The 26,710-nt window shown below is 33.9% G+C and overlaps 1 protein-coding gene across 1 annotated transcript; it reads left to right on the top strand.

Annotated features, from left to right (window-relative positions):
* The first annotated feature begins 1,367 nt into the window (after positions 1-1,367).
* retm (real-time) lies at positions 1,368-25,413 on the top strand. Its single transcript, XM_089235801.1, has 15 exons — positions 1,368-1,552; positions 4,954-5,297; positions 8,548-8,697; positions 10,589-10,720; positions 11,170-11,298; positions 13,089-13,302; positions 13,414-13,532; positions 14,264-14,453; positions 15,060-15,148; positions 16,295-16,365; positions 18,357-18,663; positions 19,827-19,970; positions 21,367-21,651; positions 22,780-22,928; positions 25,039-25,413. The coding sequence occupies exons 2-15, from the start codon at positions 5,235-5,237 to the stop codon at positions 25,130-25,132; spliced, it is 2,136 nt and encodes a 711-aa protein (XP_089091927.1). The 5' UTR covers positions 1,368-1,552; positions 4,954-5,234; the 3' UTR covers positions 25,133-25,413.
* Positions 25,414-26,710: the final 1,297 nt, after the last annotated feature.

Below are 26,710 nucleotides of genomic sequence, written 5' to 3'. Positions count from 1 at the left end.
TGAAAAAAAGTCTAGAATTAATGAAAGCATAAATTTCAGCATTGATGAAAAAAGTGGTAATTCCAAAATTAATGGGAGATAATTCCAGAATAAATGGGAGATAATTCCAGAATAAATGGGAGATAATTCCAGAATGAATGAGATATAGTTCAAGAATCAATGAAAGAATTCAGCATTAATGAAAGAAACAAATCCAGAATTGATGAAAGAAACAAATCCAGAATTGATGAAAGAAACAAATCCAGAATTGATGAAAGAAACAAATCCAGAATTGATGAAAGAAACAAATCCAGAATTGATGAAAGAAACAAATCCAGAATTGATGAAAGAAACAAATCCAGAATTGATGAAAGAAACAAATCCAGAATTGATGAAAGAAACAAATCCAGAATTGATGAAAGAAACAAATCCAGAATTGATGAAAGAAACAAATCCACTTACCTTCACTGGGTAATCCAACCCTTGTCCTCCCGCAGTCCGGGCGAGTGCGCTACCAATGCACCAGAGAAGGAAATGGGAATATTAACGCCGCATGTGGGAAGGGAAGAAATCCCAACTGCTTCTATAGCGTATTGGTGTGGCACATTCCTCCACACAGCGTGTAACGGGGAAGGGAGTGAAGAGGGAATTTTCTTTTCCACTATTAGGGGCCATTCAAGTATTACGTAAGCAGATTTTCAGCCATTTTTGACCCCCCCCTCCCCCCCCCCCCCCTTGTCAGCAAAAGTCAGCAAAACACTGACCCCCCCCTTCCCCCCCATGTCAGCAAAATTTCGTCAGCAGCTTAGAATATTTCATATCTTCAAAAAGGGGTGGTTGATGACGTAAGCAACCTTCAAACCCCCCCTTGTCATCAAAAGTCAGCAAATCCAAAACCCCCTCCCCCCCCCGTCGCTGCTAACGTAATACTTAAATGACCCCTTATCAGTGACTGTCCCGTTATACTAAGCCCATATGGTCAGAGTGCATATATCAAGCACCCACATTGTCACTTAAGCAAAAAAAAATCGAAATTAATTTCATAAAACCTCACATTTTTCAGTATACTATTTCCAATTACAGTAATTATATTTTTTTCTCAATCGACTGGACAGTTAGAATCTCTTACAAAAATTTATCTTCCTTATGCTTCAAGCTATACCCCCCCAACATTCTTCATGCAAAACGCATTGCAATATATTAACACTTTCCACATCTCTTTGGAAAATTTAATATTTCAAAATATTTTAAGACGAAATATCTTTATTTCCGTTTAAAAAAAAAAGCCTATCATTCTGTAGGTATTTTTTTAATTCATTTTTTTTTTCTACATAAAATCCACACCTGGGATAACAAATCAATCAATATTATTTTTTGGCTAAAGATACATTATATTTCTCTAAACCCAATATTTGTTCATGCATCTCTAATTAAAAGGACGTAAATATATTTTCCTTTTTTTTTTACCCATTCACAATAATTTTTTGATTTTACTTTTTCGATTTTTTCGCTAAAACACATTCACGCACAGATTCTTCGCTTCTTTGCATACAAATTCTCTATCAAAAAGAAGGTATTTATTAATTTCTATTTTGTTTACTTCCCTATGCTATTTCCCTATGTGTAAAAAAATCATATTTTTCCTTGTAAAAGTCTTTTTTTCCCCTCTCTTCTATGTGTTATCAGTGTTTTGAGGAAAGAGAAAATAAAAACTTCCTTGTAGGTTTTTTTATAATTTATTTTATTTAATTGACAATTTTCACGTTTTCACTTCAAAATACGCCTTGTTGACTTATTTGGATGCGAATTCCTTAACATATTGAAGGTCATGTCATATCCGTCAAATGCGGATCCCAGGGTAAATTTCGTTTCAATAGCCGGATCCACATAGGAAAAGGTGTTTATATAAATGTACACAGTAGATAAATCAATTAACCAATTTATTATTGAGTAAATCGTCGATTAGTATCTGTAGTTTTATTCCCAATGTGGTTGATGTTGTCCTTCGTTTTATTTATAGTTATTTTAATGTGAACTGGATGAATTATTAATAATGTGCGTGCTGGTGTTATTATTAACTTTAAAATTTTTGAGTATGGCGGTGCTTGTGAACATGCACTTGCTTTGATAAGTCGTTTAGTTGATATATGTTTGGTGCGTGGATGTTGAGGACTGGGGTTGAATCTAACTGTGTGTGTATTTCGGTGGCTGTTTAGAATTGGCTTTGAATTTTAGGTGTGTATATATGCTGCCATATGTTCTCAGTGAGTACTTATTATGGTTGATGTGGCCATATTTCTTTGATGATTTTTTTTCTATGTATGAAGTGTAGATGCTACTGCCAAAGCCAGAAGTGTAGCCAGTTCGCGAAATGGCCAGTCACTTCGCAAATAGGTTGGCAGTTTTCGCTAGAGTCCGATTTGTAGAAATGAGTCAGGGTTTGAAGGGTCAATTTGTGAAGTGGCTGTAGATCCCTGGCCAATGTGCAATGTGCTGATGTAAGATGTTCTGGTAGATGCCAAATTCACTTTTTTTCATCGTCAATGTGTGATGCATGGCTATATTTTTAATAGGTTTCTTGGATTAGCTCCATGCAACGAGAGAAAAAAGAAGTGAAAAACTATTTATAAAATAATATAGACGTATACAGTCAAACCCTGTTATAGCAACCCCGATGTAACGACAACTCTACTTATCACCAGAAATTTTCAGCGAATAAATTTTCCTTGTCTTGGGCTTATATGTCTTAAACCGTGATTCAATACGACCCCAAACTTGTTATATCATGAAAATTCTGCAAAATAAATGGTGCTAAATCAGGATTCAATGGTTAGTTTTTCTAAACTTAAAAAAAAATTATTGCATCGTGACTGTGCGATATGATGGATTGCCATAGCTAATATTGATGCAATTATCACTAAAAATATGCAGATGACACTGACTAATGGTTTTTTTTATTCCAGACCTTGGCTACGTCAATTTAAAATGAAATTGATCCATTCGTGAACTGGCTGATTTTGGGGTCTGGCTGTAAAACACAATCATATAACATGATTTTTTGATTGGGGAGAAATAGTGCAGGTTTCTTTTCTTCCAAACAAAGACCAGGCAATAGAGCCTGGGCTTTGTTTGGAAGGTCCACTGTTGTTCAAGAATTGAAAGCTCTTGTTTAAATTGAACGTTCAAGCTATTCTTGATGGCTGAGATGGTTCATTGATAAAAATTGCATTGGGAAACTACATTCTGTGTTCTTTACAGATAAAGCCGATTTCATCTAACATGCTGCTTTAATATACAGGGTGATTATGGGCAGAGGTACAGGGGGAGTACCAGAGTCAAACGGGGAGTCGACTGATCTAATGCATATATGTATAGATGAATTGACATCATCATCGTGCCCCCCCAGACTTCCAAGTCAATCTCTGCCTATGAGGGTGATTCTAAATTCGTGGGACAAACTTTAAGAGGTGATATAAAAACACCTGAACAAACATTTTTGGATCATAGAATGTGAGGCCAAATTGCAGTAGCAAAGGCGTTAGAGGGTGTTTTTAGAGAGAGTGTGCAACAGCACTTTGTCAAAAACAAATATATTAATAAGACAGATTTGCTGCGATATATGCTATCAACAAGGATGCATATGTATCTTTGTTCTCTGTGGGTGCAAGGACAATCAAGATTATGCTGTGCCAAACAATGATCAAGCGGTAATGACTTGTTTTGCATTACCAAAGTTGCACCCCACACACGTGAGAAGGCCTATGGCATTATAGTAGTCTACCCTACACCCTCGAATGGTTGATTGCACTTATCGCAGCGAATCTATTGGAAAAATATGATATTTGCTTCTGGTAAAGTGCGGTTGTGCATGCACTCTAAAAACACCGTCTGCTGCCTTTGCTATTGCAATTTGACAGCACGTTCTCAGATCAAAAATGGTTGTTTATATCATCTCTTAAAGTTTTTCCCATGAATTTAGAATCAGGCTGTAACCAAAGCAAGCACTGGAATTTAGTGCATTGAAAATTCTGGTGTTCAAATTTAAATAGAATAGCCTATTCAATCAGAATTTGAAAAGGTAGCCCTCTAACTTCGAGGAAGGAGGGGGCACACATCTGGTAAAAAGAATTTGCTTCTATTCACAAAAAAGATTCACATTTTGACCATATGTTGTGATATTTTGAAGTAAATGTTTTTTTGTCCATAAATGCTGCTTTGTCACAACAAGTATATTAGTTTTTCGATTTATGTCTTTGTGCTATTTCAAAAATAAAATATGTTATGGTGAAATGAGTGGCTTTTTGGATCACTCTGTAGATGGCAAGTGGATAGGTATCATAGAGCCTAGCAATCTCTTGTTACACAGCTTGTAAACTTACTGACCAATACTCCCAAGAGGATGAGCCAGTTTTGCCCATTGCTATGACACAAAGTAGTATAATATGAATCGTGAATCATGTAGATGTAAAGAAATATCCTTCTGCAGAGATTTCCCAGAAGTTTTTGCCACTGTGTGGAGAAATGAAAGGGATGGTAACTGTGGCTGTTTTTTGAATACTAGTTTTTGTAAGTGGGACATTAAGAGATATCTTCAGACGATATTAGCCATGTATAAGCAAATGAGAATGTTGCTCCTCTCTAACCACATGTATAAATATCTAAATTTTTCCTTCGCCCCTTTTTTTTTTTGTCCTCTTTCTCTTTTGTTGCTAGCCAAAAGAAAAAGTATAAAATAAAAAATGAGACAAAATCACCTAATTTGCGAATGAAGTTGTTTTGGAATATTTCATCAATATTAACCATTGTTTCTACCCCTTAAACATCAACTTCCACGACTATAGACTAAATTTGCTTCTGTTGAGATTGGTTTCTATTTGTTTTGACAAAAAATTAATTTCATGTATTTTTTTTATTCAAGCTTTTGTTCAAACATTAAATTTTTTGCGATACATGTTTTTGTATTTTTGCTTCTAGGTAACACAAGAGAGTATTGCACTGGCGTAAGTAGTATGAGTGCACACAGTTTTCGGAACCATAAAATGACTGCGAAGAGAAGACTGAACATACACTTTCTATGAGGTCGATGATACGTAGAACTCTTGCATTAGTCCATTGTGATAATCACGGAGTATATATTGCAATAAGTAGTTGGACTTTTTTTAGAAAAAATTAGAACCTTTATGCTCAAAATACATAATCTTCCACACCTACACACGTATATTAGGCACGGTTAGTTTTTAAAGCATTTGTCGAAGATGGTGCAGAAATATCAGTCTCCGGTCCGTGTCTACAAGTATCCTTTTGAGCTTGTGATGGCAGTGAGTTCAATTTATTTTTGTATTGATAATTATGATAAAATTTGTTTCATTAATTATGTTTTTCACTTACTAAATACCTTCACATTGCTGCAAAGTCTCCAGAATTTCTACTCCATCGTGCTCACTCGATTGTGAAAAATCCCATACTTTTGGAGGAAAATTTTTGTTTCTCAGGGCCGTCATTTCAACTTTTTCCAGGGGGAGGGGGGCAAAGCACATGTACTCAATGTGTGTGTGTGTATATATATATATATATGTGTGTATATATATATATGTGTATATATATATATACACTGCTCAAAACAATTAGGGGAGCAAGCAAAAAAGTGAAGAAAACCGTGCGAGACAGCCACGTATTGGCATACAATGGATAGTACACGTGTATCAATGCGCAATACAGAAAAAAGACGTAAAAAAATTTGGAATTAAGCTTTAATTCTTTGAAAATATGGAAAAAACACGAAAAGATGATTTAGGGCAACAATGTGGTTACATGTAAATGATAAAAAAAAGTACTGTTTAGACATGATGCATGAGTTTTAATAGGGCGTGTGGTCTCCTCGAACAGCTAAGACTGCTGCACACCTGTTTGCCATTGATGCGATGAGGTTATCGATCAGACTTCGGTGAATACTTTTCCACTCCTCAAGAAGTGCAATCTGCAAGTCTCGGACAGTAACAGGTGGCCTTGGTAGCGCAGCAATGCGTCGTCCAAGGTCAGGAGATTCAGGTCAGGAGAGCACGCTGGCCATTCCATATGCTGTATTATTTCAGCTTCAAGCATGTTCTCCACCAGACGAGCTCTATGCGGTCGGGCATTATCATCCTGAAAAACAAAGGAATCTCCAATGGCTCCAGCGTAAGGGATGACATGAGGTCGTAGTATCTCGTCTGCATACCTTTGGGCCTTCAAAGTGCCATTCCGAATGATATGCAGGTCCGTACGTCCGCCTATGCTGATTCCACCCCATACTATCCAACCAGCTCGTCTGTATTGTGACCTTTCACGAACGAAAAAAATACTGCGCAATCCAATTTCACAGTTACGGCAGTAAAACAGACGTTTCTGCAACATCCCGATTTCTGCCCTTATCTCCTTTTTCTGGTTTTTGATGTCATGAACTTTGATTTGCATATGAAGTTTTCTTCTTCCGTTTCCTGCTAGGCTTTAAATTATGGATGATTCATTTTATGTTACTTATCGGTATACATCTTTGCGTAATTTTGTTAAAACCATGTGCTCCCGTAATTGTTTTGAGCAGCTTATATATATATATATATGGGGTGATTATAAGTAAACTATCCCGACATATGGGCCCCTAACTATCATACCATTCGCAGAAACTGAATGAAATTTTGGCATAAGGTATTTTGAGGTATACGCTCAAGAATGATATGGAAAACAACAGTGTCACTCTAACAGTTACGGTTGCAGTGAGAAAATTTCGAAAATATCAAATGGCAACACCAAGTTTTTTGTATTGGAATGCGATCTCCATACTGAAAAACACTAAATAGCGTTGGAATGGCACCTGTAGCACGAAAATCCCCGGAGCTAGGCAAGGAAAAAGTAAAAAGGACTTTGCCGTGCACCAGAGCATTAATGTTCGTTTCATTCGTCACACCGTTTCTTCGGCTGAGATCCCAGCCTGATTAGTCCTCCACAAGGTCATGTGTGAAACACAATAAAATTCTTTATTTTATGCTGCTTCTCTGTCCTTATTGGTTGTCCTCACTTTTAGCCTATCTACCGCCGGTGATTTTCATGCTACAGTTGCCGTTCGAATGCTATTTAGGGTTTTTCACAATGGAGATCACATTCCAATACAAAAAACTTGGTGTTGCCATTTGATATTTTCGAAATTTTCTCACTGTAACCGTAACTGTTAGAGTGACACTGTTGTTTTCCATATCATTCTTGAGCGCATACATCAAAATACCTTATGCCAAAATTTCATTCAGTTTCTGTGAATGGTATGATAGTTAGGGGCCCATATGTCGGGATAGTTTTTTTATAATCACCCTGTATATATATATATATATATATATATATATATATATATATTTGTGTATATATCATTTTTAGTGTATTTTTGAAAACCAGGGGGTTTGCCCCCCTTAAATGACAGGCCTGTTGTTTCTAAAGAATTTACCCGAAAAAAGATTGTTGCGTTCATTTTTATTCCCTGGAATGACATCATAAGAATAATGTTAATTGTCGCTAAATCACAAAAAAAAAAAAAAAAAATAAAAAAAAATAAAATAAATAAAAATAAATAAAAATTATATATATGTTTTCAGGGAAAAGACAAAACTAGCCAAACGGCCAGCGTCAGTTTGGTCTTTAGACATCCAAAACTGGAGACAGAACTTGTATCTGCTTTGACCCATACGTCCCGTTAAGTCTGTATGTCCTATTTTGAGCATGGTGGTGATTCTTTTGTTGGCCTGATTTGACTTGAGAGTAGTGATAGTATGTAATTCAACCTGTAACTGGTTGGCAACTTGGCACTAATCAGCGATGACTTGCATGGTGTCACGTTTTTGTAAAGGGGAAAAATCCATGTAATTTTACTTCTGTTAATGAAAAATCCCTGCATTGTTTTACAAAAACTCCTGTTTATATATATTTTTGTACAGAATTTTGATTCATGCAAAAGCTTCCACAATTCTCATACTCCAAAGTTGGCAGCTATGTCTTTATGTTATATTCATGATAAAAATAGTTAAAATTGCAGTTGTCTACAACCAGGTGCTATTCTAAAACTTCTCCGAAGTCTTTTCATAATTTTTCACATTTGTTCCGAACCAACTGCAGTAATCCTGTCTACAATCCATGCATTAGACCAATAAATTAAAAATTTATTTGTTTAAATTTTATTTTATTTGACTGAATCATTTAGTGTTTGTTTACCATTCACACAGTGTTGCTTCTCAAATCAATTGCTTTTTTTTTCTCTGAGAGGGGTAAATAAATATGTAATACAGCAGATTCTCGCTAATTCAGCGCATATCGGACCAATGTGTGCTAGATTACTTAAATCAGCAGATTACTGGAAGTTAGTGCGGAAAGCCCATTTGAATAATATCAACGTCTGCACACAGACATGCAGTGCCACGTTTTCCTCTTCCATGCTCAAAGAAAATCCACAAAAAATGAGAGTTACTGTATGGACCAGATTAGTGAGATTCTACTGTATATATGACAATAATCTTTTATTTTTTAATTAACCATCATTATTCCTTTTAGGCATATGAAAAGCGTTTTCCAACGTGTAAAATGATTCCAGTGTTCCTAGGAAGTGATATTAATGAAGAGTATAAGAGTGAAGATGGAGCCGTTCATTATATTGAGCGTAGATGTCGATTGAATGTTGATGCACCATATTTGTTAAAGAAGGTAAGTGTGCTCTTACATATTCATCCATCTCATAATGATGTGATGTACAGTGAAACCTGTTGAAGATGGAAACATATCTTGAACACGATATCAAAAGAGAATCTTGATGATTGTGCTTTTTTGCGCACTTTCATAAAACAGAATAATACTTCAGTCTATTGACATTTCGTTTCGTACAGGTTCCATTATACTCAGTATTGCTGGGTTACGTAAAGCTGAATACTTTGGAATGTATTATATAGCTGGCATGGCAAAATTTGTAACACGTTCTGAAAAGTTCTTAAATATCTGGACTCTCAAATCAAGCAATTCAATTGAGTCTTAATCCTTTTAGTTCTCTGCATTTTAGGATTCTTTGTATACAAACTATTTTCAGATAGGTCTAGCTCTATGGGGGGGGGGGGGGGCTTTTACTACCACTAATCTTGGTACAGTATATTGCAAATGTTGGATCCTTAGCATATTTCTTCACTTAGATTAGATGAGCTAAATGGAAAAATTAGTAAACTGCAAAGTACTTTTGTATTCATTGACCATGTGTTTAAGATTTTAATAAGCAGAGCTAAACATTGATTTGCATTGCAAAACATGTTATTGTAACACTAAAGCAACAGCATATTTCCCCCAATCTCTGATAATTGAAAAAAAAAACAACAGTATCTGTATTTTATATTAGAATGGTGATAATTAAGTTAGAGCAATAAATAAATAAATGCCTAATTTTCATTATCATTATTAAATTCCTGGACAAAACACGTTTGCTATGGTGAAAACAATTATTCTGATTTGTGTAGTTATTAATTATCTAATATAGATTGATAGCAGTCTTCTGAATGTATCATGTGATCCTTATTTAATCTAGCTTTTTCTGGCATGCCTGAAATGGACCAACAGTCAAAAGCTGGTGTCCCCCCGATTTTTACCGCATGTGGCTGAATAAAATATATAGCAGGTGTTCTGTAAAGTCCTAATTCAGCTTTTATCTCATCAACAATTTCTTGTAGAAATGATGTTCAAAAATCACCCTGTACCAGTTTTTAGAGTGAAAATACACACACACAGTGTCACCAAAAAAACTTTTTATATAGACACCCTGTCCTAAAAATCTTGATTGAAAATCCAAGTTCTTGTTTGAATTCAAAACTCGGAGAAAAGTTAGGATAGAACAGCATAAATGATTGAAAGACGTTTTGTAAGTTTATTCTGCTCTTTCCCAACCTTTTTCTAATTTTTGAATTGAAATAGCTCAGCAAATATTGCACTTGGAAATATGGATTTTTTTATTGACTTGAGGAGAGACACAGGAACAATTTTCTTGTTGGAAGAAAGGAGAACTGTGTGAAAATTTGGGTTTTTTGTTTTGTGACAAACTATTTTCACTCTCAATACTGGTACAGAGTGATTCCTGAACGCATTTTGAGCATTTCTTAAATTAGAACCATACCTCTACGACAATTGGTTGACGATATAAAGGCTGCATCAGCATTTACAGGACACCCTGTATATATTGATACTGTTACATTAAACCTGCTTTCTTATTATTGTGCTTTCTCTTCTCTTCCAAGCAAAATCTACACACAATTCCGATCGCATGATAAACTCAAAGCTCACTGTGATTTACTCATATTAATATAATTTTATTATAAGCTGAGTTTTTTTCTGGTGAAGTTCTTCTGAAGTATGAAACAAAAGGGGAATCAACTGTAGATGCATCTTGTAAGGGCCAGTGAATTAAATGTTGCATTGTGAATTAACAAATTTAACATCAACTATCTATTTATTTATTGAATTGATCAATATATGGTCTAAATATGGTGTAATACATGTGTTCAGAAAAAGGAATGAACAGATACTTTAACCAATTTTTACTTTTCTCTCTTGACTTTTGCAGATCATTGGTGTTGACTTCGTCTATTTTATACAAAAGAACACTTTAGATAGAAGAGCAAGAACTCTTAAGATCGAAGCGTACAATGAAAGCTTTGCATCTCGAGTTGTGATCAACGAGAATTGCCTATATTCAGTTAGTATATAATTATTGAAGATATACATGTTACAGGCAGTGCCCGAAGTCTACACACTGACACTTTTTTTGCTCTATCCTTAAAATAAATGTTCTTTACACAATATTAAATTCTGAGTAACACTCAAAGTATAAATGAAAGGCTTGTGACCATGATAACCCATAGATGGAATTCATTAAATTTAATATTTGTATATTGAGCTTCTAGCAGTTCTACTCACCACATTAAGACAGTACTCCTATATAATACTCCTATTGAATGCAGGGACTCTTTCAAGACTTCAATGCTCTCATTGAAGAAAATGTTTTTTTACAATAATTAAATTGTAAAAAACATTTTGCTTTATGAAGGCATTTTAGTATCAAAAGAGATATCACACACAGCACCTTGTAACTTATAATTATTATAAGTTGCAGTTCTGTAATGCTCATTTATATTCCCCTGTTAGGTTCACCCAGAGAATCCGAATTGGACATGTTTCGAGCAAACAGCAAGTCTTGATGTGAAGTCTTTTTTTGGATTTGAGAATGCTTTGGAGAAACTGGCCATGAAGCAGTATTCTCTGAACATTAAGAAAGTGAGTGTTTGTGCTTGTATAAATTTAAAATTTTATCCAGTGATATCTGAATTTGGATTCTGACTATTAACAATATGTTTTATCCAAATTTTGCGTTATTGTGTGTCCCACTCAATTTTGATTGTTTTGTTAGGACCCATTTGAAATCTTGTGATCAGGATCATTATTGTATTTAAAGTAACGGATTCAAATTTATTGTTTTGATAAGATAGGAAGTAGAAGTGGAATTAAAATAATGTGATCTGGATATTGTAATTTGGATTTTACTACTTAAATTACTTTTTGCACATTGAGCAGATATCTTATTGTATTTGTGTGGCGCACATGCATTTATGCATGCCGTGAACAGGGGTTCAGATTTTGGACATTTTTTGTGTTATCGCCATCATGAATTAACATTTTTTATTGAAAGTTGCACCACTAGGAAGAAATTTTTAGTTATTTGTTTATGCAAGAATAATTGTTTTGTAACTTATTATAATAGAGAAAAATGAATGTAAAGTTGTACCCAAGTCACCTTACCTGAAGGGGTGCTACTCTATTGATATTTTGTTTTTCCAAGTGTATGTTTCCTCATAATTTTTCCCTCGTACGTTCTCACCTAACTGAAAATAATTAAGGACACATAAAAAAACATAAATTTTATTTTTATTACACATAAATACAGAGAATTATTTGTTTATGTTCACAATGTCGAAGATGCCTTTGGTGTTAATTTTTTTAAATGTGATGTTAATCTCTTAAATTAATAAGTTAATCTGATCTTCTGTGTAATTTCTGAATGAATTAACCTACTGAAGCCTAAAATTTTCTTATACCTTTGTGGCATCTGTGTAACTGTATGTGTCTGTAACAAATACGAAATAATGTCCTCAAGTGACCCCACAATTCTTAAACATTTCACTAACTAAACAATGACTTTCCACAGTATTTAACAAACTGATATAATTATATTAATTATCATCCACAATTAAGATATCAAGACTAAGATGTAACCACTAAGCACTCTGTAAACAAAGTTTGGAAATGTTTTCCATGAAACCTGAAAACACAGGTTATGATAAAAGTAGGCAGAAAAAAAGATGGGGTAATTATGAGAGATTTTTAAGCACCATTTTTAATCACAGTGGCTTACTCTTATGACTAGACTAGGAATCGCCTCTCTATTTCATTATGCTATTAGTTGTTATGATCTAAAATAAGAAATTAGAGTATGTACCCAAGTCACCCCAGTTTACGGTATGTGAGCAATATAGTGGAACTTGCTGATGATCAATTTTTTTTTACCAGGCAACATAATTAATAGATATCAAGTAATGAAATGTGAGAATAATTTATATATAAAAATACTGATTCTCTCAGGCTTCTGAAATACAACTATGCACAAAAGCTTGAAAATCATTAGAATTTTAAATAAGATATATGTTTTCAATTTCATTCCAGTTCAAGATACTTCATAAATTACAATGTATAATATATTATTAGTCGACAAGAGGTCGAGTCTGCAGTCAACTGCAGAGAAATTTTTTATGATCAAACTCTCTATATATTTCATACATAAGTGCACATAATATAACTTGAATTTTTCAATATGGGAGTAGAACATGTTTTTAATATAATTTCAGTTTATAGGACCACAATTTTGAAAGTTAATGAGGATAAATTCAGTATCAAATTATAAATTTAGCCAGATCTGTAGAAAAAATCTCCTTCCCAAGTTAATATATTATGATGCAAGATATAGCAATATGACACATGTCAAATAAAATTAAACTTCTTCCGATTCTCAGGGTAAAGAAATTATAGAATATTACATTAATGAATTGCGTGAAGAGGGAATAACCTATATACCACCTTTCGAAGAAACGAAAGAGGTGCCAGAAATTATGGTTACAGAGACTGCTACTGCTGCCAGTTCAAGCTCATCCTCTAGGAATAGCAGTCTTACCCAGAGCCACCCTATCCCAATGACCCCCGGTGCTACTGATGGTCATCAAATGACGGGTGAGTCTTTTTAGCGCTGTCAGGATTATTCTAACATGTATAAATTTGAGAAAAAAGTTGAGAAAAAACCTCAAAAGCAGGCTTAAAACTTATTTTTTAATTTTTTTACAGATGCAAATCTGAAATTGGAGTCTGAATATATTAAGCGTTGTCTAGGAGAACTAACACCCTTCCAAGAATCCTGTCTTGTCCAGTTGAAGAAGTGGATGGCCGAGGCTCATCAAGGAAAAGTAATTATTTTTTTTAAATACAATATTTATACTTCTGTGTGCATTCTTTGAATATTTTTTGATATGTGGCATGAAGTCCTCATGAAACCATTTCTCAGTTGGTCGTTGTTGGCCTAATAGGCAATAATGCAACCTTGACAACATTGTTTCAAAGCCCTCTGTTTTCATGAGTTTCTGGTAAGCAGCCTAACCCTTTAAGCAGCTTAGCAGAAATCACTGAATTCCCTCCAAAATGCAATATATTTTTTAATAAAATAGTCAATATTCCAATTGTTATCAGGTGTAAACTAAGGAATAGCAAATTTATAATAGAATTTATAGGCAAAAGCATTCCATTGGAAAGTCAACTTTACAAAATATCTTGGCTTGCTAGTGCTAAAATAAGAAACTTTTAAGGAGGTGGGATATCTCTTCAGTGGCCCTAAAGTTTGTTGCCTCAAATAGAATTTTATTATCCAGAAAATTCGAACGGGGCTTAACCTCAGTCTGACCATGCATCTCGTTTAAATGAGGCTCTACCATTATGTATAAAAACAATCTGCATTCATATTTAGCTCTTTTTTTTCAATTTCGATTTAGATTCTGCCTTAATGTAGAAATCTTCCTTGATTAGTGTAGTTAATAATGTTTTTTTTATAAGAGTTAAGAGATTTTTTCAGTTATATAATCCTTGTATGAATCTTTTTTTATTAATCTTGTGATAATGATTACTACGTGCTTGAAATATTTAGGTTCCTAGTGACCAAACCTTGATGCGGTTCCTTCAGGCTCAAGATTATAACTTAGAAAAAGCACGGGAAATGCTGTGTCACTCTTTAGTATGGAGAAAAAAATATCAAGTCGATCGAATTCTATCTACATATGACACACCACCTGTAGTGACAAAATATTTCCCTGGCTGTTGGCATCACTTTGACAGAGGTAATCTTTGACAGTTTTTCAGTATCCAATTTTTTGACTATGAATTTAGATTATCATTTAGAATTGAAAATGTGAGGTCACATAAAGACTTGTATTTAGTCCTCATTTGTACCCATTTGGTTGAAAATAACCTCTTATTTATGTTTTATGCCATTTCAACATGAGAGTGAATTTATCCAGATTGAAATTAGACACACAAATAGGCTGTTGCCACATGTGATTTTTTAAAGCAAAGCTTTCGATTTTTTTAAAATAACAAAATTAAATTCAGAAAAAAATTATGTGATAGTGCCTTTTAAAGGCTGTTCCATACTATGCAGAAACTGAAAGAGTTTTGATTGAACGAGAGTTGGATAATCAAGTCTTTTATGAAGTGGTTCTCAAAGTGTGTGTCGCCAACCTTTGCCAGAGGAGTGCAGTGAGCACTTGTAGTATTGTGCTGGTATTGATGTGTGCCTGTTTTGTGTTTTGAAGTGATTCTTCAGTATTTTAGTTTTAGCTGTTCTAGACTATTATGGGGAGTTGCGGATATATTGACCCGGGATAATATTTGAAATACTGGCAGTATTTTCTGTTTACTTACATTTTTTTTCTTCATTTGTCTAGATGGACGACCACTGTACATACTTAGATTAGGTCAAATGGACGTGAAGGGGTTTATCAAATCCATTGGTGAAGAAGGTTTAGTTAAATTGGTATGATATGATATTGCTGGAAAAGGCAATTTATTTTTTATAATATGCAGTCATAGTATAAGTAAATAGTTAGAACTTAGAAGGGGAGTATATGCATATAATAATCATGAATAAAAACCCATGATTATTATATGCATATAATGATTACCCATGATTATTATATACTCTCCTTATGTAATGGCCTCTTTTCTTTTCAACACATTCTGTGTTTGTGTAATCAAAATTCCAGATTGTTTTTTTATTAATATTCTCTTCATAAATGATATGCGACCCCAACTAAAATAATATTGAGATGTGGAATGTTCTCTCAACGTTCTCGCTCATCTCAAATTTCAATGAAAGAGCTTTTAAATTTCAATAACTGAATGTCTCAATTTTTACCAAACTGTTGTATGCAAAGACTTGATGGCCTAGCATTTACTGTGGCAACCAAAATGATATTATATGGCAAGTTCTGCAACCCCTCCAGTCCAGTCCCTCTCCCGTATACCTGTATACATCATCCATTGGAAAACCATCTACAGTAAAAGCCCATTAAAATGAGTAGGGCTTATAACAAGAATCTTGCTATTACGAGTAATTCGTAAGTGATTGTCAACAGCTGATGTTAAAGATACAAAAATATTTGGTTATAGCAAGTTATTTATGAATAAAAATCAGAACCCATTCACTATAACTGCATAAGAAATTAATTCTTGATGCATGTTTCAGCAAAAGTTGTTCTAAATGGAAGGAAAAGGTAAATTTATCTAGTTTGCTTCCCCCCCCCCCCATTTATATGTTTCTATAGCCCATAAAACTATAATTGGTTTACAAAAATAAGTCTGTTATAACAACATTCTTCCCTCTGATTGTAAATTGTTGTTGTTATAACAGACTTTCACTGTATTTCGGGGAGTAGTTTGCATAAATTAATTGTGGGTGCATGACAATCTTGCATGCTGCACTTCATTTGTGGTATATTTTAGCTGTGTGTGTGTGCTGGTGATGTATTCTTAAACAATTTTTACATGGGAAAATATTGTGGTTAAATACTTGTTTGAAAAATATGCTTCTCGTTTGTGACTAAATTCGGATTTGTGAATTTTTAGATTGTTTTGGATTTTTTTGCAAAAAATAAATTTTAAAATTTTAATTTCATTGTAGACTCTGCATATTTGTGAAGAAGGTTTAAAAAGAGCTGAAGAAGCTACTCAATCCACAGGAAAACCTGTCAGGTGAGCTGAGTTTTTCTTTCATTAGGTGGTATAATGAACTGGTATTTTTTTAGATGACTTGATTGCCTGGCAGTTTTGTAGTTTTTGCAATTTGGTTGTACAGTTCTGGGTGTGAATGTTAGCTGGCTATAGATGAATTTGTACAGCATGTAAGAACTATCTGTAAAGAATCTATAGTGCGATTCTCACCTGTCAGGATGCATGACGGGTGAATCACACTATAGATTCTTAGACTAGTCGTGACTAAATCATGACAGAAAATAGAGCTATTATTACATGATATTTTTGTGTTCCTGAATAAGGTATACATTCATTTATTGGCGGGGCTTCTGGGGGGGGGGGGGTTTGAAATGGAATAGTTATATACACTTAGCTGAACCGAGTTAAATTTATATATATAAAATTGATTTTCTGTGTGTGTGTTCTCTATACAAATCTACAATTTTAGATCGATCGTCGCCAAATTTTGCATATATACAAAATGGGACTCGACTCAAATGATAGGCTACTTCAAAATTTCGTCAGAGCAGGGCAAATTCCCCAAATGGGCAAAAAACAGTAGGGCAACAATGGTTTTTGGGCCTCAACAATCATTTTCCGAATGTTTACTTTGGTTACCGTGGTTCCCTAGCAATGCGTTTCAGACGTACTTATGCCTTTACAATGGTTTGTCATTTTTTCAACGCTGTCAGTATATGTATAATATTTATGCCTTTATAATAGTTTGCCACATTTTCAATACTGCTAGTAATGAGGTTTTTTGAATAGACGTCATAATCAACATCGGCATCGCTTTGAGGGTCAGGAAAAGGGAGATCCTCATAGAAATCAGTGTTAAAATTGCCGATTTTACTGTAGAAATGCTGAAATTTGGTGGGGGTTTTCCGCTACATCAATAATTTTAAAAATTGTATTAAATTCTCAATTTCTGAAATATTGAGTTCACTTAGAGATATACGAAGCCCAGGAGATTAAATATGAAGTAATTAGCCGGGCCTACTTTAGAGTTGGATATTTGTGCAATATCACAAAGAAAGAAAGAAAAAAAGAGAAAGTAAAAAACGTATTTTTTGACAGAAAATAATCTTGCATACATTTTATTTATAATTTGTTTCATTTATTTGAGTATCGTGTATGCATTAATTTGCATGATATAGTATGTACGTCTAGTTTATTTCCAAATGTTCTCATTCTCAATAATTAAATATTATTAAATTAGAATTAATTTACGACCACCACAGCGGCGACCATGCCGCTGTGGTGGTCGAGTGGTTATAGTGACGGACTCGCGATGCGAGGATCCGGGTTCGAACCCCACAGTGGTGGTCGGCTGAAGTTGGTTTTCTGTGGTTCCCAATTTCAAGGCGCAAATGCGAGCCGATCTCCCCGTTAAAAAGTCTCGCCACAGAGAGCAACAGTCCTACAACGATAAATCATTCAATCATAACACTTCACTCATAGTTAGAAAAACTAGTGGCAGATGGCAGCACTACACATAACAAGCATTACAGAGAAACAACAAAAAACTTCACGTCAGGTTTCACTACACGTACACGCACATTCCCGCATGTACCGATTCGTTGGGGGGTTCCGGGGGGGGGGGGGGTGTGGTGTAGTAGTAGTAAGTAGGGCCTCCAAAAAATGGCTCGGGGATCCATGATGTTCTTAAATCAGCCACCTCGTTGGGCAATTTGCCTGTTGTGGCGTTGTATTTGTATTGTATTGTATTTGTATTGTATAGAATAACTTATCTTTTTTGAATTTTCTCATCTGCAGTTAGTTTGCCACATCATACTAATAAAATATTGATAAATAGCACCGTTTTATTTTAATAAATCTTTCTTTTTTCCACTCTAAAATCAGAATTTTCTATAAATTGAACTAACGATAAGTTTTTTGTTGGCCACTGCACATTCAATTTATCAAGATTTGACTGAGATATCAAAATAAATTTTTTATTTGAAATTTATTGAATTAATTTATTATTCTAGTTCGTGGACTTGCCTGTTAGACTTGGAAGGCCTTAATATGCGTCATTTGTGGAGGCCTGGTGTTAAAGCCCTCTTACATATCATTGAGATTGTTGAAGCCAACTACCCAGAGACCATGGGCCGTGTGCTGATTGTGCGTGCACCACGTGTTTTTCCCATACTGTGGACCCTGGTCAGCACATTTATCAATGAGAACACCCGGTCAAAATTTATTTTTTATGGAGGCAATGACTATCAAGGACCAGGTGGACTCTATGATTTTGTTGAGAAAAAATATTTGCCTGACTTCTTGGGTGGAGAGAGCAGAGTAAGTGAATATATATATATACACTTCATAAAAACATATTTTGTGGACTTTCTTGTTGATTGTTTTCCAGTGATTGAAAGAATGAAAATTTGAAGGCAATAAAAGAGAATTTATTTGATTGTATGAAATATAATTTTATAGTACTCGTAAATAAATTGGTCAAAATTTAAAAATTAGGCTTCAGATTTTTATTTTTACAAAAAATTATTTCAGTTATTACATTATAACTGCAAACTATGAGCGACTATGTTTATGAGAGATTCACAAGACAAGCAAACATGTTTTTAAAAGTTTTGACTTGATATACCAGCAATGTCTTGCAAGATAAGCAAAAATTTCAATACATTTTTACTTGATAAATGAGACATTTCTTGCAATACAAGTAGTATGTGTACCAAAGCCTCCTAGATTAGCACTAGTTTATATGAGGCTTTGCACATTTACCTTTTTGTGTCACAAGGCTGTCTCAACGTGTTAAGGGGCCAGACTCTAGCACTTTTTTAGTGCTCCTTTTTATTATTTTAATGAATTGTGAAACTACATTGTATGCATATCTGAATTAACAAACCTTTTGAATAGCTTATGGAGCCCTTATTTGATTTGGGTCTATTAAGATGTCGCTGCCTACAGGACTGGCTTCAAACACAAACCCATGATAGGCTGACTCTCCATCTTGTTGTGTGTGCTAATGTAAACAAGGATTCCAAAATGAAATCCTTTGTTCTGCATCATTTTGGAAATAATCGAGCCTTCAGTATAAAATTAGGAAAAATACAGTAATTCAAAAACAACTTTCATTTTTCTATTGAAAAGGATTGCAACTGGATTGCGGGAAAGGGCATTTATGGAATGAGTTATACTCATGGACCAAAGTTCAACTGTATGTAAATCATAATTTTTCTCATTTTCTGAGCCATTTATTTTTTTTTTGTATTCTTGATGTGCAATGTAGACTCTTTTGTAGGCAGAAAAATAATGGAGACCATACGGTTTAATGCAGTGTTTCCCAACTGGCACTTGACCCCCTTGAATTTTCAGTCTGTTTTGTGGACAACATATATATATACAGAGCTGATATTTATGGGTGCATTTTCTTTTATTACCTGTATCTTTACCATTGTATCTTTTTATTCATTTTTTACCCTGACTTGTTTATTTTTTAGGTCACGCTAAATGAAGGTGGTTTGGTCCCAAAGTCTCACTATATGTCTGTAGAGGACTATGAAAAAGAAAAAGCTGAAGGCAATCATTTATTTGATGACTCAATGTACCATGTTGTGAGCCTAGTGAAAGGGCAAGTTCATGAGGTAAAAAATCAGCCATATTATGTGCCAATAAAATTAGTGAGCAAGGATTTTCTTTTTTTTACAAATTGCAATCCAACATAAGAAAAATAAGTACCTCATCTTAAGCTACAGGCAGCTGATTAAAAAAAAAAGACTTAGGTGGCAATGCTTTTACTACGAGCTGATGATATTTTGTGACTGGTGCTTGTGTTTCATTTTGGCGATGTGCTGTGTTTGAATTCCTCATTTAAGAAGGAATCTCTGTTGTAGGAATAATATAAAAGACTTCAGTGTGCATATAGATGCCGCTGTGGTAGCTTAGTGGTCATCGTGATGAACTTGCAGTGGAGGTCCTGTTTTCAAACTCCACTGGTGCCACAGTGATGTTTGGTTTCCTGTGATTCCCAACTTTAATCGTGAATGCAAGTTGATCTCCCTGTTAAAAAGTCTTGCCATAGAGAGCAATAGGCCTACAAACGATTATATATATTCAAATATTCAATATGACAAATATTCAATCATTAAACTTCACTTGCTTCACTCCTGAAATATAGATGGCAACACTGAAAAATCAAAATCAGACAACATTAGATACACACTCAGACTGTTAGGTACATAAATGCTTACACTTCCGGCACAATTCACTAGGTAGTAAATTACCCATGACAATAGACCTGGGTTGTGCTCAGCTTGAAGGAAAGAAAAGTGTGCATGTAGAAATTTATGCATGGGTGCTAGCAGTGCCAAAAGATTGAAACATTTTAAAAATGGGAAAAAAACTATATAAATAAATCTTGCACTGCCTGGACCAAACACAAAGTGGTAAGAGTTTGTCAAGAGAGACATATAGAGACATATTTGTCATTGTGAAAGAAATTTCAACAAAATTTAGAATACAGTTCAGTGTTGAAAATGAAATGTTAGCCTTCCATTAAGTTTGTGCCTGCTTGGTATTTCAATTGTTGACTGAAAGCCATAAAGTTCAAAGAAAAGCCACTATTTCAAACCACCTTCGAAGATATAAAAAAAAAACATAGTTTTTTGATAAATATTGGCAGATGCTTTTTCCATCATCTTGAACCTTGAAGCAAAGCGAGAGAGAGTATAGAATGCCATTTTTTGAAGGCGGATGACATTATAAATTCCTGCGAAAATAATTTTACCATAAAAAGTGTTTTCAAGTTTATATAACAACGGTACCAAATGTGTGTAGAGAAATGAAGACTATAAGTATAAAAAGGAAGAAAATTATGATTAAGATAACTTTTTTTCTTTCATTAATAAATTCTGATTTTTTAAAATTCCTGCTCATTAGTTTTAGTATGATCCTAGTATATTTGGTGCTTATTTCTTTTTTATTTTCTTGTATGTCTTTTATAATTTGATTTTTCTATTTATTTTAATGGTATCTACGCAGATCATTCTGAACGTAGAGGAGAAAGGTGGAGTCATATGTTGGGATTTTGATGTGATGAAGGAGGATGTTTCATTCACATTGTTCCTGACCCAGCAGCCTTTGCCACCTGCTGAGACTGAACCCAATGAGGAAGAGCTTCAGGGTTGTGGGCACCCTTCTCTCCAACTTGGAATGCTGAGCCTTGATGCTCCTATGCACTCCGCTATCCCGAAGAGTTGGGTGCTGGGTAGAGATTACAGTGTTGTTGTGAAGACGGTGACTTGTAAAGATGGAGAGAGTGTGCAGGTAATCCATTGTCTCCTTTTACATTTATGTGTATTTTATCATTGGGAGAAAAAAACTGTAATTGTCATTATAAAAGTCACCTTGGCAGAAATTGAACTTTTATTTAATTTGGCTTTATTGAGAGTTATGTTTAGTTTGTATGTTATTTCCACTTCTTATTATTGAATAAGTAATACTAGTTAATAATAATAAATAATAAATAATAGTAGTAATAAATCAAATTCAAGCATAATAAATACTGTCCTGCGATGGATTATGATTCACTAATTATGTATGAAAAATACAAATCTGAATTGAATGAATTTAGATTTTGATTCATAAGTTGTGCATCGGAATTATGACATTGTTTTTTCATTGTATTCTAATAGCAATAATCAGTTTAAGTTTTGTTCTTCTGTATAGTTTTTCTTTTTTGACATGGCTCCTAATGATTGTAAATCATCTATGATGGTGATGGATCATGGATAGTCCCAAGCTGTATAATTTGTTGTGACATTTTTGTGTGTGCGCTTTGGTATCTTCATCCTCTGGAACTAAAAAAAAATAATTAGCTTAAAAAAAACAACAAAGTATTTCCCCTTGAAAATTATTGTTTTTAAATAAAGGGCCACATTTCCTGATAAACATTTGCAGGATTATGTCATGTGTTATGCCATATATCCCTTTTTTAAGTCATATAGGATTTGATACATAATATACTGATATCCAGCCATATTTCTTATAAATTTTCATGCTATAGGCTCCACTTACCCATCTTTCTGACAACAACTATCAAATGCTTCAGTGTTTCAGAAAAGTGAAAAAAAGCTGACATTTTTTTTTTTTGAAACTATTATTATTTTGGGGCATTTTAATAAATTTCCAGTGTGTGTGTGTGTGTGTGTGTATATATATATATTATTAATAATCCTAGTTATTGAAAACACTGAAGCAGGTACAAATCATGTGTGTACAAACACACACACACACACACACCTTATTTGTACCTGCTTCAGTGTTTTCAATAACTAGGATCTTAAAGTGGTTTTCACTCTCTTTAATAATTTTTTAAATGGATATAGAGGATAGATGGATCCTTTGAGCAGTTAATGAAATAAGCATGTTAATCATTTTTTTGTTGTGTTACAGGGCTCGCATGTCACTCATATAGAAGGGACCTATATCTTACAATGGAAGCACGCAGACTCTTTGCACCATCACTCATTTGATTTTCCCCTCTCTTCACATAAATCCAAGGTCATGTACTACTATGAGGTGCTAAAATCTCAGGACTACAAGTGTGTTTTTTTTTCATCTTAAAAGAATATTTAATTAAAACAAATAGATGTGTATATATAGGCTAGTTGTTTCTATTTTTTTTCTGGTGGATATGCCACCCTAAAAACTCAATCTGTTCATCGGAATCTACAAAATAGTTTTCTGCACTTTACCCAGCTGATGTGCATATTAACGTATTTAATTTAAAGAGTGCCTAGTAAGTGAAGTGCAGATTACCGAGATAATTTAATAAAGAAAACAATTTTCTGTATTTTAAACGCATTGCTTGGTTAATCTGTAGATTATCCACGGTAGTGTACATATTACCTGATTTCTACACTTTAACCGGTAACATGTATAATATTCCCTATGATGGAATTTTCCTAATTGAAAAATGCAATTTGAGATCATGAAACTGTAGTTTTTCATATTTATCTGTATTGTTGTAGATATATATTTTATTATATCACAGTACCTTTTATTTAAAAATCCTATCTCTTCTACAATCTTTCTCAAAAGCTTGGACAAATCCTTTCTTGCAGGAAAAAAAAGTTATTGTAAATATACTATTGATAGCCTTTAATGGATAATAACTGAGGCATTTTTCTCTAATGATGGGTCAAATTTATATACCAGGTGTTCCATAAAAACATTAAAACATAAAAAATCAAGAAATATATAGGTACAGTAACAACTAATTTCAGATCACAAGTACCGTTCTTCCTCGATAGTTTTATTTTTTTTTGTAATCAACAGATGAATGCTGTTTCCATTTGCATACACATTTCTTATAAATATGTCACTTATGTTTTCCATTAAGTTCAAGTTGGGACCCATCATTGGTTAATGTAGTATTTTTAGCAGAAGAGAACAGTTTTGGTCCTGTTGATTTGTGAATAGACACAGCGTTACACTGAAATATCTAGTTTTGATTCTCACATAAAACTTGTCCCATTGTTAGTGAATTGTTCTCAGGTGTCTCCGTTCAAAGCATCAAAGTTTTTATCATGATTCAGGAAAGTCAAGGAAACTTGACTAATGGGTTTATTTATTTTTTTCAAAAGCTTTAATAAATCTGAGATATGTTCTCGATCCGAAGCTGTGAGAAAACCATTTTTGAAAAAAATTGACGTATGAGATTTTTATTACAAGGTGACAATATGCCACTCTTCACTATTTCTGAGGCTCCACCTTGTTGCCTTGCTGAAAAAAGTTCATTGTCCTTTTCTTCAATCCTGTCAGTAGAAACTCCATTTGGACCAACTAAACTATTTTTTTTTCATCCAGGGCCATATTATGAAGACCCTAAGCACACAAGTGATTTTGCCCCCCCCCCCCATGACTGTGAGATTTGCTTACAATTTCCTAGTATGAGTATGGAAATTGGTGAGCAAGTATTTTTAGGAGGTGGGTTCAGAAGAATCATTTTTCCCGGGGTCTGTGTGCCACGGTTGGGGAGCCTGGTGTGCCGGGAAGGCCTCGTAACAATTTGATCTGGTTAAAATTTTGGAGAGAGTTATTATACAAATTACGCGTATTATGCAGGTATATATAGAACTACATAAGGAGCCTCCAAATTTTTTTTTTACCTGGAAGAGGGGAGGAGGGAGCTGTAATGCTGTTGAGACAAGCTCTGGGGTTACTTTATGGAAATAAGGCAAAATCTCAATCCAAAAACTGAGCATTTACATGAATTCTTGTTCGAAATTGACTTTCTCTGCTTTAGTGTCGGCCTTAGAAACAAAGCATCAGTGTTTCCCAAAGTGGGCAATATTGCCCCTGGGTGTGTTGGAAGCTACTCATATAACATAGTTGTGTTTGTCTATAGCCTACGTTTAACATCCTGTGGGTTTGCTTGAGTTGGGAGGGGGCTATTGTTGCTCTCATTGGGTTGCTGTATTTTTGCTATAGTTTAGATATGTATTCATATCCACATTTTTTATGGGAATTTTTTTTCAGCCACCTCGTTGGGCATTTTGTCTGTGATTGGCCTTTGTATTTGTATATATTTACCCTTGGTCCCCAGAGTATCATTATCTTGAGGTTTCACTGTAGTTTTTGGGGTTTGATAGAAATTAAATAGCTGTAGCACATTAAAAAAATATATTTTCAAACTTATTTATTTTTTAGGGGATCCATGTCAAGCCTTCAGTCGTCCCATAGTGGCACAACCTGCACTTCATCCGGTGAGCACTCTGGTGTCAGTTCTTGTCCGTCAAGATGATAATCGGTGTGTACTGGCAGAGTTTATTGCGCGACATTTATCGTGGTTGAAAGAAATATGTTTGGTTGTGTTCTCTTTGCGCATAATCCAGATATGCGAATGTAATATTTTATGGTTTACTGAAAAAAAGGGACCTGTTACTTTGTTGAAACTTCAGTGGTGTACAATCTAGCGTGTATAAAAACAAATTCTAACATTATACATATAACATATAGTTTCATAACAGATATTGTTATGTGGTTAAGGTTGCTGTGTGAAAATAAAATCAAAACATGTACATTAAAAGTATGCCTGCCTTGTGTATTTTTTTATGTACTCTCGCATTTTTGTTTCTGCTTGAATTACGTGAACAAAAAATTTATGCGGTTTTTCTTAATGTGCTTGCTATGTGCATTATGAATAGGGTGCTTGTAAATTTTTATTTATGTGTTTTGTGTGGGGAAAATCAAGTACAGTTAGGCTGTAAACATAATGCCTTTCTTATGGCTTGTTTATTCTATGAATATTTGCAAATGTACCATAAAATATGCATCTTTTGCTATATATTGAGGGATTTTCTACTGTAATGGTAGTTTAAAATAAAAATAGATGGACCTAAAAAAAGTATTAATTTATCAAATCTGACTTTTAAAACTTTTTGTATGTATTATTTTTTTTTTTTGAAAACTAAAAACATTTTTTTTCCAACTACCACATTTTTTTTTAATTGTAAATTTTCATGGATTCATAATTGTTTTAGCTGAGGAAAAACGTTTTTTTCCCCTAGAATGTGGTCTTGCAATTGATGTGACTGATAGAGAAGTACTACTGAAATATGCCTAACAATTAGAGTAATATTCAAAAGACTCACGTTTTCAGTTACGACCAATATAAATTTGTGATTATTACACGTATAACAAACTTAGAACAGATTTTTAGCATTTGAGATTGGATGTTAATGCATGAAGTGTGTAATATGGAATAGAGTCAGGTTCACATGTTCTAAAAAGTGATGTTAAATTATATAAAGAAATTAATGCTATATTTCATATCAAGTGTCAGTATATTTATATAGTATTTGTGAACAAGTTAATTTTTATTGCTCTGCTGTTGTGTGTTGCTTAACTTTGAAACTTAACATGAAATGAACATGAAATATATATATATTAACATGAAATTTTATGATATATATATTTTTCCAAATTACAAGGTGCTATGTAGAATGTTCGCAATACTTTGTATTGCCAAAATCATCCATACAGTGTCATATGGATTTTTTATTTTGGATTAAAATCATTTAAAAAGTTATTTCAAATTTAAAAAAAATTATTTTGATTTTATGAAAAATATAAAAACTAAAAAGATTTTACATTAAAAGATTAACATTGTTATTCTGTGAACATTTCTTCCTCAATCAATAAAAAATTTGATAAATAAAAATTATCTCAAATAGTCAACAAAACAAAACCACCGATAGTGAAGGTTTATTAAAGGTAACTGGATGGAAAATTTATTATTTCATGAGGACAGTGTCTAAGACAGTGGTTCCAGACAACAGTGGTTATCCAGGAGGTTAATAAATTAGTGGGGGGGGGGGGT

Source organism: Pholcus phalangioides, unplaced genomic scaffold (genome assembly GCF_987345545.1).
Source record: "Pholcus phalangioides strain wild (caught in Gottingen) unplaced genomic scaffold, Ppha-v1.0 ptg000009l_1, whole genome shotgun sequence".
NCBI lineage: Eukaryota > Metazoa > Arthropoda > Arachnida > Araneae > Pholcidae > Pholcus > Pholcus phalangioides.
This window is presented reverse-complemented; position numbering and strand designations above follow the sequence as displayed.

Excerpts from the sequence above, each read along its gene's own strand:
- retm (XM_089235801.1), top strand. The coding sequence starts at position 5,235 with ATGGTGCAGAAATATCAGTCTCCGGTCCGTGTCTACAAGTATCCTTTT. Across the intron at positions 16,366-18,356 it reads TCCACAGGAAAACCTGTCAG|TTCGTGGACTTGCCTGTTAG; the intron begins GTGAGCTGAGTT and ends TTATTATTCTAG. Across the intron at positions 18,664-19,826 it reads TCTTGGGTGGAGAGAGCAGA|GTCACGCTAAATGAAGGTGG; the intron begins GTAAGTGAATAT and ends TTTATTTTTTAG.